Source organism: Equus caballus, chromosome 6 (genome assembly GCF_041296265.1).
Source record: "Equus caballus isolate H_3958 breed thoroughbred chromosome 6, TB-T2T, whole genome shotgun sequence".
Classification (NCBI taxonomy): domain Eukaryota; kingdom Metazoa; phylum Chordata; class Mammalia; order Perissodactyla; family Equidae; genus Equus; species Equus caballus.
This window is the reverse complement of record NC_091689.1, coordinates 23,591,206-23,607,291: the sequence shown is the minus strand read 5'-3', so window position 1 is coordinate 23,607,291 and position 16,086 is coordinate 23,591,206. Positions and strand designations below refer to the sequence as shown.

The 16,086-nt window shown below is 44.9% G+C and overlaps 1 protein-coding gene across 3 annotated transcripts in view; it reads left to right on the top strand.

The window, feature by feature from the left end:
• Positions 1-16,086, top strand: part of COL6A3 (collagen type VI alpha 3 chain) — an 83,732-nt gene that overhangs the window by 15,753 nt on the left and 51,893 nt on the right. For 2 of the 3 annotated variants that reach the window (XR_011439575.1, XM_014740385.3), the window contains exons 2-4: positions 1,062-1,179; positions 9,680-10,282; positions 14,937-15,521. Coding sequence is in view for 1 of the 3 variants with exons in the window: in XM_014740385.3 (XP_014595871.3) it covers positions 1,092-1,179; positions 9,680-10,282; positions 14,937-15,521 (1,276 nt within the window). In the remaining 2 variants the exon portion in view is untranslated. Of the gene's footprint in view, positions 1-1,061; positions 1,180-2,706; positions 3,325-9,679; positions 10,283-14,936; positions 15,522-16,086 lie in introns of all 3 variants that reach the window. The other variant, XR_011439574.1, reaches the window with a different exon arrangement.

The window sequence follows — 16,086 nt, the reverse complement described above, 5'->3', positions numbered from 1 at the left end:
GAAGTCACTGGTACATAAGCACAGCTGCAGCCAGGACCAGCTCCATGATTTGTGGACCCAGTGCAAAAGGCCATAATCTGAAAGTTATTGGAAATTTTGATAGCTCCAGGAATGCATTAAACCAACCAACTGCACAGATCACGTACCCATGACCTAAGAAAAATTCTGGGGAACCAGAGCCTTGGGTCAAGGGGAGGAGAATAGAAGGGCTGTTCTGGGAAAGGGACTTCAGCCCAGACCGAGAAGACCTAGGCCAGCTCTCTGAGGAGTTTTAAGGAGGCCCCAGGCCCCAGCTTATCCCATTGGATTGAGGATTGAAGGGTGAAGAGACTGACATGAAGGTTTCATGGGGGTGGGGCTGTTTTCTGGTTTGGGGTGGGGAGAGGGTGCTTTTCAGGGAAAAGATCTCGTGACACAGGCTTCTGAGCCCGTCTGAACATGATCTTGGCTGGTGGAAGTCCTGTTTGCAGCCACCAGCTGGTGTGTGGATACAGGAGACCATGCTGCAAGGTGGTCAGCCCTCAGGTCCAGTGTCACAGCCTTGTTAATTCAACATCCCTGGGCTTTTTCCATTCTTAGACTGGAGATTGGCACACGGCAAGTTTTTGTTGGAGGAAAAGAGCTAAATATTAATACAGAAGAAGAGCGAGATGTGCAATGGTCCAGATGCTGTGGTTGTATTTACACATGCTGTGATTCGGCAAAGCCCCTTCTGTCCCTGAGCTGAAGCTTTCCTGTGGGATTCCTCCAAACGTGATACATAAAGGGAAGCTGGGTGTCACAAACCTGCCACTTTTTGTGCTTCTGGGCACCTTTACTCCTGACCCCCTCCTGTTCTGCCATTGGTTTAGTGACATGCTATCATTACCTGCCTCCATTTGAGAGGAAAAAGGTTCACTTGCATGGTTTTTAGCAATGGCTAAAGAAATACAGACACCAGATTCAAAGATTCTCGTTTCGTCAAAACAATTTTTCATAGGAGAGAGAAATTCCTGATTCACCAATTAGGAATCTGAGGGTCAAAACTCGATCATCCTCTTCGGCCCTGTTTTCTCTTGCAGGTGCTCTCTTGGTGCTTAGACAAATCCAAAATGAGGAAACATCGACATTTGCCCTTAGTGGCCATCTTTTACCTCTTTCTCTCAAGCTTTTCCTTCACTCGCGCCCAACAACAAGCAGGTAAGACCCAGTAACGTCTCTTAATGTTATTAAAAGGAATAGCGTTCTCTGATTTTAGATCTTAGACATCGTGAGTTTGACAGGGAGCTTAGATATGCTTTTAAGAGTCAGCCGAGCCATTTATTACAGGATGTTCACATTGTTTGCAGATCTTTTCAGATTCTTTTTACCCAGTGAGAGGTGGTTTATTTTTTACTAAAACTTGGGTTTGATGTCTTGGACTTGGTTTGCGAGTGGTTTGTTTTCACATTGGGTGGGAACAGAAAGTTCGTATCACAAATATGTTACCATCTGAAGAGCTCTTCCACATTTCTGGCACTGGTTGGTCTCTGAACTTACAAAATCAGGAGAAGGCAACTATTGAGAGTAAAAGTTATTTTCTCTGAAAAAGAAAACAAACAAAGATCACCCTCTTTCTCTCTAACTCTGGACACAGAAAGATATTTTTCATCTAGAATCGTCAAAACATCGGTTTCCCAAAACTATTTAAAAAAATCGATCCTAATTAACCCTATTAAGAATCTGCCTCCAGAGTTTTAGAAAAGTGAGAGACGCTGCATGCATTATGAGCTCAGAAGGGTTGACTTGGTCCCCCTCCTTCCCTGGGGAGCTGGGCCTCTGATAGATTCTCCCACCATGCTTGGTAGTTCTCAGATGGCGGGGAGGTGAGTGCCACCTCAATGGAAGGGGGTGTTGGTTGGGGTATTGGGTGAACCTGAGGTAAGTAGAGTCTGGGAGCCTACTGTGTAGAGCCAGCCTGGCCCACAGCTGCAGAAGGGCCTTCCCCAGCCACCGACAGCCTGGCACCCTGAGTCACCTGCTTCTCCTTTTGAGTGAGAACTAGATTCCTCTTTGAAAGAGAGAAATAATGTTTCACGTCTATGAAGGCTTTCCTGGCTCTGAAAAATATGTAGTAACGACTCAGGGTCCCTTTCTTCATGCTTAAATGTCAGAAAAATGAGACTTTGTCCTTCTTTACGTTTACACAAGTCTTCCTCACTTAAAGAAGACTATTTATTGCATTTATTTTTTTCTTGCAAATTACCCGAAACATTGGAGGTTAGTTAAAGTAAAACAGTAGTAGTTTCACTATTCCTTCTTGTCAAGGCCCAGTTTCAGACATAAAACTGAAGAACGAATTCATAAGATGATGGTTGGTTATCTGGGATAGGATGTCCTTCCGGTCTGATCAGGTGGGTCTTGGGGCTCAAACTGCCACAAAGAATCAGGCTTGAATTAAAGGACACCCCAGGGGATGCTTTTTCCCATCTGGAGCCTGCTTCTGGCTCATGTATGCTGGTCATTGCATACAGAACTGGGGTCAATGATGGGCGCCCACAGCTCTTGAGTCCTCGTGTCCAGGTCCCTTCTTGTGAGGTAAGTCAGCTACGTGCCTGTGTGGCTAGTGAGGTGTGCGTTATTTAGGAACAGCAGAGTGTAAACTGAATTAGTCTAGGCAGGCTTTGCACTGATAGGAAGAAATTGCTTGAACAGGAGAAAAATCTAAACCAATGTCTTTTTTTAAAGATGTCAAAAATGGTGCCGCTGCCGATATAATATTTCTAGTGGATTCCTCTTGGAGCATTGGAAAGGAACATTTCCAACTTGTTCGAGAGTTTCTGTATGATGTTATAAAATCTTTAGCTGTGGGAGAAAATGATTTCCATTTTGCTCTGGTCCAGTTCAACGGCAACCCACATACCGAGTTCCTGTTAAATACGTATCGTACTAAGCAAGAAGTCCTCTCTCATATTTCCAACATGTCTTATATTGGGGGAAGCAATCAGACTGGAAAAGGATTAGAATACGTAATGCAAACTCACCTCACTCAGGCTGCTGGAAGCCGGGCCAGTGATGGAGTCCCTCAGGTTATCGTAGTATTAACCGATGGACACTCGGAGGACGGCCTTGCTCTGCCCACAGCGGAACTTAAGTCTGCTGATGTTAACGTGTTTGCAATTGGAGTTGAGGATGCAGATGAAGGAGCGTTAAAAGAAATAGCAAGTGAACCGCTCAATATGCATGTGTTCAACCTAGAGAATTTTACCTCACTTCATGACATAGTAGGAAACTTAGTGTCCTGTGTGCATTCATCCGTGACTCCAGGAAGGGCTGGAGACACAGGGACCCTTAAAGACATCACAGGTAATGGCGACCTCGCCAAGCTGCTGCCTGCCTTGCTATTCTTTGGAGATGAGCTTGGCAACTGCTGGCATTAAAGCTACATTACGGCTGAAAGAGGGTGGGTGGATTAGGGAAGAGATGACCATTCACAGGTTTAAAAACAAAGGTTTGAATAATCTCTGTAGTCTCCTTCTAAAACAGAGCATTCACCTATAGCTGAGAGGAGTTCTTTGTTTTTGAAGCAATTCATATTCTAACTCTAAAAAACCAAACTTGATATTATGATCCCACAAGAGGTATTTCTACCTTCCTTGGAAAGGAAAGCCCTGGCGTGGCTAAGTAGGCATCTGACAAAAATCCCTCCATTTGTTATTGGGACAAAGGGCCCGAATCCTTTACAGAAAACTTCATGTCTGAGGGAGCATGAGCTGAGGCAGAGAGCATGTCCACTTTTGTGTCCAATGGGATAACATACAGAGCTCCTCTTTTCCACTCTATAGAATTTATTTCAGAGAATTGATGGAATTAGAAATTGAGTCCTGGAGGGTAAGTGACACACAGTAGGTGGAAGAACCAGAACTGGGGGCCCTTATGTTTCAGCTCTAGGTCTGTTCTTACTTCTCCTCCATGCTATGACCATGGCTGTGCCTGTAGAGACTCTTACGGTTCCAATGACCATCATCATTGCCACCCTGGAAGCCAATGATAATGCATAGATGCTATATTGACGTGTCATTGTACAGTGACATGTGGGGAACCAATTGACTGGCAAGTTATTTAACCAGTCAAACCCATTAGCTCTCTTTCTAGTGCTAAGTGCCTAAAAGACTGAGAGGGAAGGAATTTGATATGGAAAACATCAAATGTATTGTACTGCAGCATTTTGACAAATGCCCAGGGTTAGGCTTACTCATTAGCGATGGGCAGGGCAGAGACACCTCCTTTTGTCGAGAAATGAGTCCATGTAGCCATTTGAAAGTTGATAGCAGAGAATTCTAGGAGAATGGGCAGGGAGTTACGGTGGAACCAAGAACCTCAGGGCAAAGATGAGCTCCTGAAGGAGAGAATCATGTCCTCTGGAATGGAGTGAAGGGAAGAGAAAGGGGCTGTGTTTCTAAGATTTTGAGGTGGATAGGAGGGAAGCTGAGAAAGTTCAGGTAGGGTTAGCATCAATCATCTCAAAAAGAGAAGATGCCAGAGGGAGAGAGGCCGTGGTGTTTGGGAGCTTGGAGGCATTGGAGTTATTTTGAACAGCTGCTGCAGGGCTGTGAGGAAGGGACCACAAAATGTGCAGGAAGCAACTGCTGCCTTGTAGTGATGATCAGTTATGGGCAGAGATTACGAGACTGTGGCATTCTCCATTAGCACGGCACCTGACCTTCTGCAGGTATCTCAGGCACTCTTGGAATAAAAGGAGTTACCGGGTTTGGAGCTTGCAAAGAGAGAATAATAGAGAGGCAAATCCAGTATGAGAAGGAACTCCAGTATGGTGGCAAGTAAATTCCTGAAATAGCCCGCCCTGGCTGGGCAGGGAAGCAGATGAGAGCTGCATGCGTTGGGAGACTTCTGAAGAGCCAGAGGATGAGAAGCTAGGATGAGGGGGAAGAGTCCTAGAGGCAGCTGAGTGTGTAAATAGGAGGACACTGCCATGTGTATGGAGGGAGACTTGGAAGGCAGATCATGGGAGTGGAGGAGTTTCAAGTGATGCTTGAAGAGTGGGTGTCATGTGCTTAGGATGCAACAGGCAGAGGACCATTGGGGATAGGGCAGTTGGGGTCTTGAGAGTCTGGTGCTCAGGAGAGCTGTCCATATAGATGTTAAAGTCTCTGGAGATGACCAGAGGGTATGTGGCGTGGACACAGGCTGAGCATAATGTAACTGAAATCATTTAGGAAGATTGGAGAATCCCTTCAGTGTATGGCAAAGAAGTGGATAATTTTTTGAATGAACGTAGAGTGAATGGACAATCAGGCCTCAATAGACAGGCATAGCACAGAGGAAGTGATCATATGGAGCAAGGTTTACGGTCACTTTTCTCCTAAGCTTTTGCAAGTGGTTGCCACCAAGAGGGTTTCAGAGACAGGAGGCAGGAGGTGAGGTGAGTGGCAGAAAGTCAGTCCCTTTTTAGTTCAAGATGGTAGATGAAGCGAGAAGGAGAAAGAGTTGAGATTTTGAGGCATAAATCAGCTATCTAAAGGGCCACATGGGAGAGACATCTAGAAGGACAGAAGGGACAGGAGGAGTCTACAGGAAGGTAGAACTTTCTGTATTGTGATCAGAACAATTGGGAAATTGTAGGTAAACAGTACTAGACTTCAGTTTTTCATGACAGAGGTTCAGAAAGCAAGGGATGGGGAACGAGATGACTAGATGTTGGGAGAAAGGAACCAGCAGTCTTAGGCACACAGAGCTTGGTTCAGAGAAGGGTTTCAGAACCAACCAATCCCAAGGTGTTTCAGGATATTGTTTACAAAATGGTTTCCCCAATGGTTACTCATGGTTTCAGCTTTGATAAGGGTGGGAGTGCTAATGCCCCTACCAGAGGGTCTACTTCTAATAGAGAGGAGCAAGTGACAGTCTGTATTACTTATATTTCACACCAAAAAGTGCTCCCTACTTCAAATGACATACTTCACCTCTGTATTATGACACAAGTGTTGATCCTGCCTGTGGGACCCTTGAGGGCATCCCAAACCAAACACTCCAGGTTACAAGGAAATGCCAAGAGGGTATCTATAATGACCTACTCTGTTCGCTACAATATTCTTGGTGTCAATAATTCACTAAACATCACATTTCTGAATACGGGGATAATAACGAATCCATGTCAAAAACAGTGAAGGGGATCAGTGAAGAAATGGGACATCTTTTCTTTATTGATGTTTTGGCCAACTCAGGAAAAGGAGTGGATGAGTTGGCCTTTATATTTAACCACTATATGAATGACAATCAATCAGATTGCCGTATGAATGCTAAATGAGCCTATCGACATAGCGTGTTTCCACACAGATGATAAAACCTTTGTTTTTATGCCAAGAAAGCATCTCTGTCTTCTAGTGTCCAAGCCACTAGCAGCACCGGTGTGGAATATTAATCCGTTTATGTTGTCTTTTCTAATTAACTTCACTGTGCAATTCCTCTAGTATCATGTCCCCCTGCATGTTCCACAGGGAGAAAAGAATAATTCTCTGCTTATAGTCTTTGGCAAAGGGAGTAAGGAGGGCATTACAGAGATTGCTAGTAAGTTAGGGCCATTTCTTCCCATTGCCTGTCCACTAGGTAACTTTTCTCCATGAATATACACAGTCATGCGCTGCATAATGGCGTTTCGGTCAATGACAGACTGTATATATGACAGTGGTCCCACAAGATTAGTACCACACAGCTGAGGTGTGTAGCAGGCTATACCGTCTAGGTGTGTGGAAGTGTAAGTGTGGAAGTGCACTCTATGATGTTTGCACAACAATGAAATCACCGAACGATATACTTCTTATAACATATCCCCATCGTTAAGCGATGCATGACTGCATATGTATACAATGCGAAGGATTGCCGCTGTCCTAAATGAACTCCACTCAAATAATCAACTTCTAAAAGTTGTGTTTTTAAAACTATCTTTTATAAATGGATATAAGATCCAAAAGCTTTATACCGAAGCGAAAGCTAAGGGTGATCTACGAGTAGGGCAGATTTCAACATGAGCTCTCTTTTCTCTGCAAAATATAAAGATTTCAAAAACTCATAAAACCTGTCTACAATTTTGTGTTTGTATAGGAAATACAGAAAAAGGAATCATCCCGTGAGCTAAGGAAGGCAGTGTGCCCACACTAATATGCTCAGGAAAATAGCATTTCCAACGGTGTTAAGGGAGCCTATGATTTTTCCAAGGGCACTGTGAAATTTTTCCATAGAAAATGCCACAGAAGGTGTGATAATAAGCCATAAAAGCAGAAAACCAGACAACTTCACATTTTTAATTTTAGACAGATCTGATTACTCTTAGAGTTAATATTGATCATTGGTGTGCCTTGCTGTACGCAAGAACCTGGGGTTCTTGTATCTATTTGAGGCTTCGGCTCTCCTGGGTAACACAGCATGCCCTTGTGTGTCCCATCATTGTGTGCGTAAGAAGACAATGTTGTTTTTTCAGTGATGACAAATTATCCAACATTTTTCTATGACTCGCTGCTGTTCAGCTTTTTAGAAGAGAAATAATCAAGGGTTTTCCCTCAAGGTTCATTTATCTTATTTATACGATTGTAAATTACAATCAGAAAGTAAGTAATAAATGAATAAGGAATGTGTCATTCTGAGATTTAGGTATCATTTTTCTATTATTGACCCTGGGATCATTGTTAATCCTCCTTTTAAATGTCTCGCTATGTTGAGTAAGTGACAGATCTTCCTTTGTCCCTTGGGGTTACTGGTTTAGGTTTGGGAAATGTTGCAGGACTTTGTGGTATGGACTGCAGGACCTCTAGCTTGTGTGATGACCTGAGCATTTCTACGGCCTGTTATGTGGTTCACACCGCTAGTATGGCAACTTCCAAAATCCTTCAGGAATCAGGTTTTAGCTAAAGAGAGGCAAATACTTTGGAATTCTTAGCAAAGGCCCAGTCTGATGTAACACTTGTGTGTGACAATTTTTAAAAACACAAGATCTTAATTACTGTAGTAAAAATTACCCTTCTCATAAGACCTTATAAGATATTTCCAAGTTAACATTACAAGATATTTCCAAGTTAATATTACAAGATGTATTCCAGTTAATGTCTCTCTGTATGCAAGGAATTCATCAGCAAAAGTGTTGTCAGGGATTTTGTGTCTGTAAAGGAAGGAAGAGCAGTTCTGATGCTATCAATCCCTGGGTCAGCTCGCACAATGAGAGAGCTTGGGTTAGAACGTGATTTCACTACAGCAAAATTCTTCAATTTTGCGAGACAAGATTTGTATTCTGTTTCCATAGTAAAAATAAAAGCAATTTTGTTGGAACAAGGAAATATTAGTTTTAAGTACAAAATTTTCAGCCTCATGAAAAAGATCAGCATGAATGATCTTACCTGTAATATTGCAATTACACCCCAAATATAGCTTCTTGAAATCCTAGGATATAAATATTACATATGCTCACGTGAAATCTCTTCCTGTTCCTCACACACACTTAAGTTATTAAAAACATTTACTAGAATAATTTTGCTTTCCCTGTAGTTTAAATCAGTCTGATTTAAACGTTCTAGCTAGGCCTTTGAAATATTCTACTCAGGTTTGTAGATTTACTGATGGCTATTTCTCGCTCAGTGCTTCTGTGAAGCCCCCATTCTCAGTAATGGAATGGAAATTTCATGTTTGACATTGTGGGGAGAAAAGAGATCTTGGTCATCCATTTTTATGTCCATTTGTATAAGCCCAGAGCTAATTCTGATTAAGGGTTTGTTAGATGCTCCCAGTCTTGCTAGGCTATCAGTTTAGGACGTCATAAAAATAAGGTTGGATAATTATGTCATGACTGGTTTCATATCATCCTGCTTAACATCGTTCTGCATTGTGTGACTGAGTATAGAGGCAATGGCAGGAAGAAATACATAAAACACCTAGCCGACTCCCAGACCTGCAACTGAGTTTCATGCAACTAAATGCCATACGTGACAAGACCATCAAACCAAAAATTGATCAGGGTATTTTTAAAATTAATTAATTTACTATGAATTCAATTAATTTTAGTTAATTAATTACTTTAAGTGTAGCTTGAGCTGTTCCTTTCAAATTCACAAAGTTGCATGTGTGCCGCCGTTTTGGCTTTTACAGAAAAAAAGGAGAAACAGCAGTTGCTCAAGGAATCGAGTGGTTAACATACTGAGATGATGAGTCTCCAAACCCTGAATCTGAGATTCTGCCTTGTAGCGGCGCACTTGGACAAAGAACGTTCTCAAAATCACTTGAGGATTATAAAGGAAATGTCCCCAAATTAGAAATCGTGTTTGGACCTTAGTAAATGTACTCGTTAATCTTCTCCTGTGGGTATGGTAATGCAACTACATTTCCCTCCAAATTTAGTAGAAACTTCTAGAATATGTATCCAGGATTTCTCCCTCATGAAAGTGAATATGATGTTTTAAAATTTAACTACAAAGATGGCACAAGTGAAAATTTGATGAACATGTTCCTATTTCACACCATCATTTCTAAGAAGTTGCCTCTTATCCTTTCCGAATGCAGAACTAAAAGAGAATTTCACGTTCCTTAATCAACATGTGTTTTGTTTGTCCATATTTCGTGTTTCTCATTGGTTTCCAAAGAAACATGTCAGAACACTGAACGGTGCATGTGGTCACTTGTTCTAACGCTTTCACATTTTTTGCATTTCTTTCTTTTAAAGCACAAGACTCTGCTGACATTATTTTCCTTATTGATGGATCAAACAACACCGGAAGTGTCAATTTCGCAGTCATTCGCGACTTCCTTGTAAATCTCCTTGAGAGACTCTCAATCGGAACCCAGCAGATCCGAGTGGGGGTGGTCCAGTATAGTGATGAGCCCAGAACCATGTTCTCCTTGGACACCTACTCCACCAAGGCTCAGGTTCTGGATGCAGTGAAAGCCCTTGGGTTCACTGGTGGGGAGTTGGCCAATGTCGGCCTTGCCCTTGATTTCGTGGTGGAGAATCACTTCACCCGGGCAGGAGGCAGCCGAGTGGAGGAAGGGGTTCCCCAGGTGCTGGTCCTTATAAGTGCCGGGCCTTCTAGTGACGAGATCCGCGACGGGGTGGTAGCGCTGAAGCAGGCTAGCGTATTCTCATTTGGCCTCGGCGCCCAGGCCGCCTCCAAGGCAGAGCTTCAGCACATAGCTACCAATGACAACATGGTGTTTACTGTCCCGGAATTCCGTAGCTTTGGGGACCTCCAAGAGCAATTACTGCTGTACATTGTTGGCGTGGCCCAAAGGCGCATTGTCTTGCAACCGCCAACCATTGTCACACAAGGTACGTATGCTCTTCTTGCCATCCGTGTGGGAGCGGGGTGTTTTGTGTGTTGGGTTTTTAGAAGTAAGGCGGGCACCTTACAGAATGATTGGCCTCAGGAGAACCTGTAAGTACCCACAGCCGAGTCCTTCCGAGGCGAGCTGGCTCTTGGATGTGATGATGGTGACTGCTGTAGTGTTTGAAGAAATGAAAGACCCATGCGTGAGTGGGAAGCTCGTGTTAGAGAATGAGTTGTTGAGAAAGGATGCTTTTAATACTTGTAATTCAACAAAGCTTTTGCTTTGAGATTATTAACAACCACTGTATTTTCAACTTATGATGCAGTCATCCTAAAAATGGATCTCAGGGCTCATTACTGTTATGGGAAAGTAACTCCAGGATAATGGCATTGGCCTCTAAATGTCAGTATGTTAGAAATGCGTGCATAGATACGTGAGGGCTCTCTCCCCAAGTCCTGTTTGTGTGGATTATTGAGAGTTGCACTTCTGAAGGTAAGAAATAACAAAGCTCCCGCTTGGTAGAATATTAATAAAAAACTCTTTTCCTGTGTTCATCAAATTCAGGAGTAGTTCTTTTGACCGGAGAGATTATGATATATACTCAGATGGAGGGCCTTTGGCAGAAAAGCCCAGCTGGAGTCATTGAAGAAATGTAAAACTAACCAAGTCACATAACAAGTATACATTTAACAAATGTAGGCGGTGGGAAGCGAATTTCAAAATTTAAACAAGACTGCAGTGTACTTGGTGGTGTGGCAGTTAAAAATCAGGCAGATCCAGTTGTACCAACTTCCTTTAACTAGTGATTTTATTAACAATGGTATTTAGCTTACTGCTGGGTGGGGTAAATTAGAATTGAAGTGAAATTACATGCAGAAAGTTCTCTCGATAATTTTAGACGTCCCTCTCATTGGAATACAAACTAGTAAGGTTCCTCTGGGCTTGCATAGTTTTGGAAACAAGCAAATAATTTCCACAGATTTTGTACGCACTGAGGAAGCCCCATGGCTGCATCAGAAGAACTGGCCTTTGGTGCTGGGTCTTATGTTAGCCAGCTGTGTGATCCTGGGCAGGCCACACAACCTCTCTGGGCTCCACTTGCTTGAATTTATGATAATGGAGTTATACCAGATGAAGATATTTCTCTTATAGGAGAAGTCTCAAATTCTTTCTTATTTATGGGCAGCACATTGCCCCCATTTCAATTTTCCCTAGCTAACTGGAGTATTAACTCCTTGTTTACAAACATCATCTTTAATATTTGTGATTAACTGGTAAATATTCAACAAACATTCTTGGCTATCCAGTATGTGCCCGACACTATGCTAAACATTGGAGACATAGTGCTGGTGGATGAGACCGACGTGGCTGCTGGCTTGTTACAGTATAATGGTGAGATAGATAATAAAAATATAAACCAACAACCCAACAAAATGCTCCCAGAGTGTGATAAGTTAGATGAGGACGCTGAAGGGGACCGTCATGGAAAGAATGCGGGAGGAGAGGTTTGGAGAAGGGGACCAGGGAAGGCTGGTCTGAGAAGCTGCAGGATGGGAAGATGCAGATGAAGAGTAGAGGGAGGGATGTTCCAGGTGTGGTGGTCCTGTAACATGAAGGAGGCTGGACCCTTCCCAGAGCTGCTGGAACAGCTGCAGGGCAGGAGCTTGCTTGAGGCATGGATGCTGGAGAAGCCACTAGTTTAGGGCGCAAGCATCCACGGCTTTATCGTGGGCACATCAAGTTTGAGGTGAGCCTGGGAGTTGGGTACTGACATTTGCAGGTGGGTTGAGAGGGGTGGTCTGGGAGTGTGGATGGGGAAGAGAGGAGGCCTCGGGGACCAGGCTGCAGGAACTGTACTGGTATGGCTGGGTGTGGAAAGGAATGCCCTGGAGAGGAACTGGGGAGGAGCAGTCAATGATGTGGGGAGACAAGAGAGCATGGGGGGGTCAGAAGCCAGGCGAGGATGTGTCTCAAGGGCAGAGAGCTTGCTTGGGCCCCAAACTGCTGAGAAGCTGAGTACAATGCAGACCAGGAGCACCCACTGCATGTCCACATGGAGGTCACTGATGGCCCCGGCAGCTAGTCTCAGGGGAGCGATGGTGGTGGTGTGGGGAGAAGAGATGGAAGACGCACAGTGAGGCGAGAAGACAAGTCTGACACTGGAGGTTGTGGTATATGTGGTGAGAGCTCGCCTCCAGTGTCTTCTATTTTCTTGGTGACCTGAGGTAAGATGGTTGTGTGGGAGGGGTAGTGGGACAGGTTTGAGCAGAGAGCAGAGAATGAAATAGTCCTTCTGGAGGATGGGAAAGGCAAGTTTCCTGGAGAACAACTGACCACAGGCTGGTGTTGGTGGTCTCCCGTGTGTGGTCTGGGGGTTCCACACACCGAGGTTGTGTGATTTTCTCAGGAATGTCTAGCTGCCTAGGGGACACGTGGAGAGGAGAGAGGAGCAGGGTGAAGGCTTTGCCAGGAGTGTCTGAAGGAGGGAAGGGACAAAGGAACTTAGGGCAAAGCCATGAAGATGGGCCCAATAGTGAGGGACTTGAAGTCAGAAAGGGGCTGATTGAGAGTGAGAGGGAACAGATTTGGGGCCTCCTTGTGGCTGAAGAAAGGGTGGAGCACGCGTGAGCTGGAGGGAAGACGCCAGACAAAGGGTTGGGTGAGTGAGATTTCAGAGGTGGGGCAATGTCTGGAGACAATAAGGCCAGGTGTGGCCCTAGAAGCAGGTGCTGGGGGCACAGGAGGACATGCTTTATTGGAGGTCAGGGTCCCTGAGTCACTGAGAAGAGCAGCCTAAGAGTAGCCTCCAGTCACTGTAAGAGTAGGGTGGAGAGGAAGGCAGCACTGAGGACGAGTGCTGGGGGTCTGGACGTTTGAGGAGAATTTGCTTGAAAATAGTAGCATGAGAGAGCAAGGACAGTCACCCTGGTCCTGGGCTTGTGAGGGCTGCAGGGGAAGCTGCGTCATGGGGGATGTGCTGGTGTCGGTCAACATGGAGGTGAGGGCTGAAGCCGACAGATTAGCGGGACCTTCAGTTTCACCTCCCCACAAGGGTGTTTCAAACCTAGTCACAGCAGAACCGTGCGAAAGAGAGAAGACGGCTCTGTTTGGGTTGGCATCTCATGTCAGGAAGAAGGATGTCTCCTACTGGAAGGGGATGGGAGGGCTGCCTCTCGGCCAGGTGAGGTGAGTCAGCCTGGGGATGGGGGGGAGGTGAAGGGTGATCTGTGTTTCTATTCATCCATCATACACGTTATATACATCTTGTGGAACGTAGGAATCTCTGCATTTATGATAGCAACATCAACTTCTACATCTATGGTATGGAAGGGGGTGTGTGTGTGAAAGAGTGTGGATCCAGGTGTGCTCACCTTGTATGTGCATAAAAGGCACACATGTAGTTGTCTGTGTAGCTGTGTAGATGCCTTTTATGACCAGTGGCGCAAAGGAGAGGGAGAACGAGAAGGCAGGGCGTGTGGCTCTTGGTGTTTTTCAGCCCGCACGTATAGTGACAGTTCCACCTGTCTGCAGGTCTCTATGGAGAGCATGAGGACTTGGAACTCATTGTTTATACCACAGCTTGATGCCAAAGCAATGTCCACATGTGCCTGTCCCTGGATGTGTTGTATCTATGTGTGCATTTACATGTGTTCTCTTAAAGAGGGACCAATGATGTCAATAGAGTCAAGTGTCGAGTGAATTTGTGTTACATAGAATCTATCTGACTGTATGGAGTGATGGAGGCCTCCTCACATCCCGATAATTATTTAATAGCTTGCAAACACTCTTGCCTCAGCTTTAACCATTTATGTTCTCCTGAGTCTGGGAAGCCCTATTGGGTTTCTGGACTGGGTGTTGTGGTCTGATACAACTCCTTGTTCCGGAGACCCAGGCGGGCTGCCTATGCTTCGATGCAACAGGTGGAGAGAAGTTCTCAGTCACTTCCTGGCAGTGATCTTGTTGATAACTGTCGCGTTTTGGCTTTGTGGTTTGTCTTTATGTTATCACAGTCTGAACATTTAACTTAGGACCCTCACAACGCAGGTCTCTGAGATGAAAATACTCCTGTGTCACCTGTTGGTTTTGACATCAATTTCCTTCTTATATTTTATGAAGCCGAGTAATTGGCTTCTTTTTTCTTTGCCTGAGAAATCAAGTCATGGAAACAGACCTGAAGGGAGGGGGGATGTTCATGCTCTTTTAGCTTCTGCACTTGGGGATAGGTGTTTGTGAAATCAAGATTGTGAAACCAAGGACCCTCTGCGCAGACACTGATCTTCTTTTATTTGAGTCACGGGCTTCATTCTGACCTCTAAAATCCAAGCGATAGATTTATGGCAGAAAAGAACTTTCCGACTTTTACAGTGACAATGTGCTAAATAGGTGGCTACTAAAACTAAATTTGTTTTTGTGCAACTATTTTGTAAAAGGTACTAAGAGTGCGTGGTGAGGGTGGGCCCCCCTGCCATCCCATGAGGAAGGATGTAGCTGTAACTAATGTGTGTGTTGTGAGGAAGTCCTCAGGGGCTCCCACTGACGTCACATTGGCCAGAGTGAATGGGAGCGCCCTTTGACTGGAGTTAGCTGGGTAGAGAGTCCTAGTTGAATGTGATTGGTAAGGCTTTTCTACTCACCTTATAACGTTGTACCTACAGTCATTGAAGTCAACAAGAGGGACATAGTTTTCCTCGTGGATGGCTCATCGGCTCTGGGACAGAACAACTTCAATGCAATCCGTGACTTCATTGCCAGGGTCATCCAGAGGCTGGAAATCGGACAGGACCTTATCCAAGTGGCAGTGGCTCAGTATGCAGACACTGTGAGGCCAGAGTTTTATTTCAATAGCTACCCCAGCAAAAGGGAAGTCGTGAACGCCGTGCGGAAAATGAAGTCCCTGGAAGGCCCGGCCCTGTACACGGGCTCTGCTCTGGACTTTGTTCGAAACAACCTGTTCACTAGTGCGGCTGGCTACCGGGCCGCTGAGGGGGTCCCTAAGATTTTGGTGTTGATCACAGGTGGTAAGTCCCTAGATGGAATCAGCCAGCCCGCCCAGGAGCTGAAGAGAAATGGCATCATGGCTTTTGCCATTGGGAACAAGGCGGCCGACAAGGCCGAGCTAGAAGAGATTGCTTTCGATCCCACCCTGGTGTTCATCCCTGCTGAGTTCCGAATCGCCCCTTTGCAAGGCATGCTGCCCAGCTTGCTGGCACCTCTGAGAACACTCTCTGGAACCACTGAAGGTATGGTGGGGAGGGTGTCAGACGCACAGTAGGGTGGTCTCCAGGTAGAGCCTTTGAGAGAAAAAGGCACAAAGTTTTATTTGTGTTCAGCTAAGAGACAACTCTTAAATGAGGGAAATGACAGCAACAAACAAGGTTTATTTCAGGTTTTCATTTACCCTGAGTTGGGAATTGTATGACTTAAAATGCCATAGGATACAACTGTGTGTCTTAAAATGTCATACGATAGGAATTGTGCGACTTCGAATTTCATAAAACAAGGATGGTCTGACTTAGACTGTAGGACCAGGGGCCACCAAGCTTCTGGCCCCGGAGGTCACTTCTCAGTTCTTATCTCTCATCAGGTCCCAGAGTTCTGTCGCCTCTTGTGACTCCTGTCTAGCCTTCCTCCCACCACCAAGATGTGGCCTGGTTCTTCCTTTCCTGAGTCCACTTCTCAATGACCCAAACCTGGCCAGCATAGAACATTAACCCTCTCTCCTCTCTCTTTAAGTGATTTCCTTCCATGGGAAAGCATAGTCAATGAATGGGTATGAAGACAGAAACCCAGTGGTTCTTCAAATCC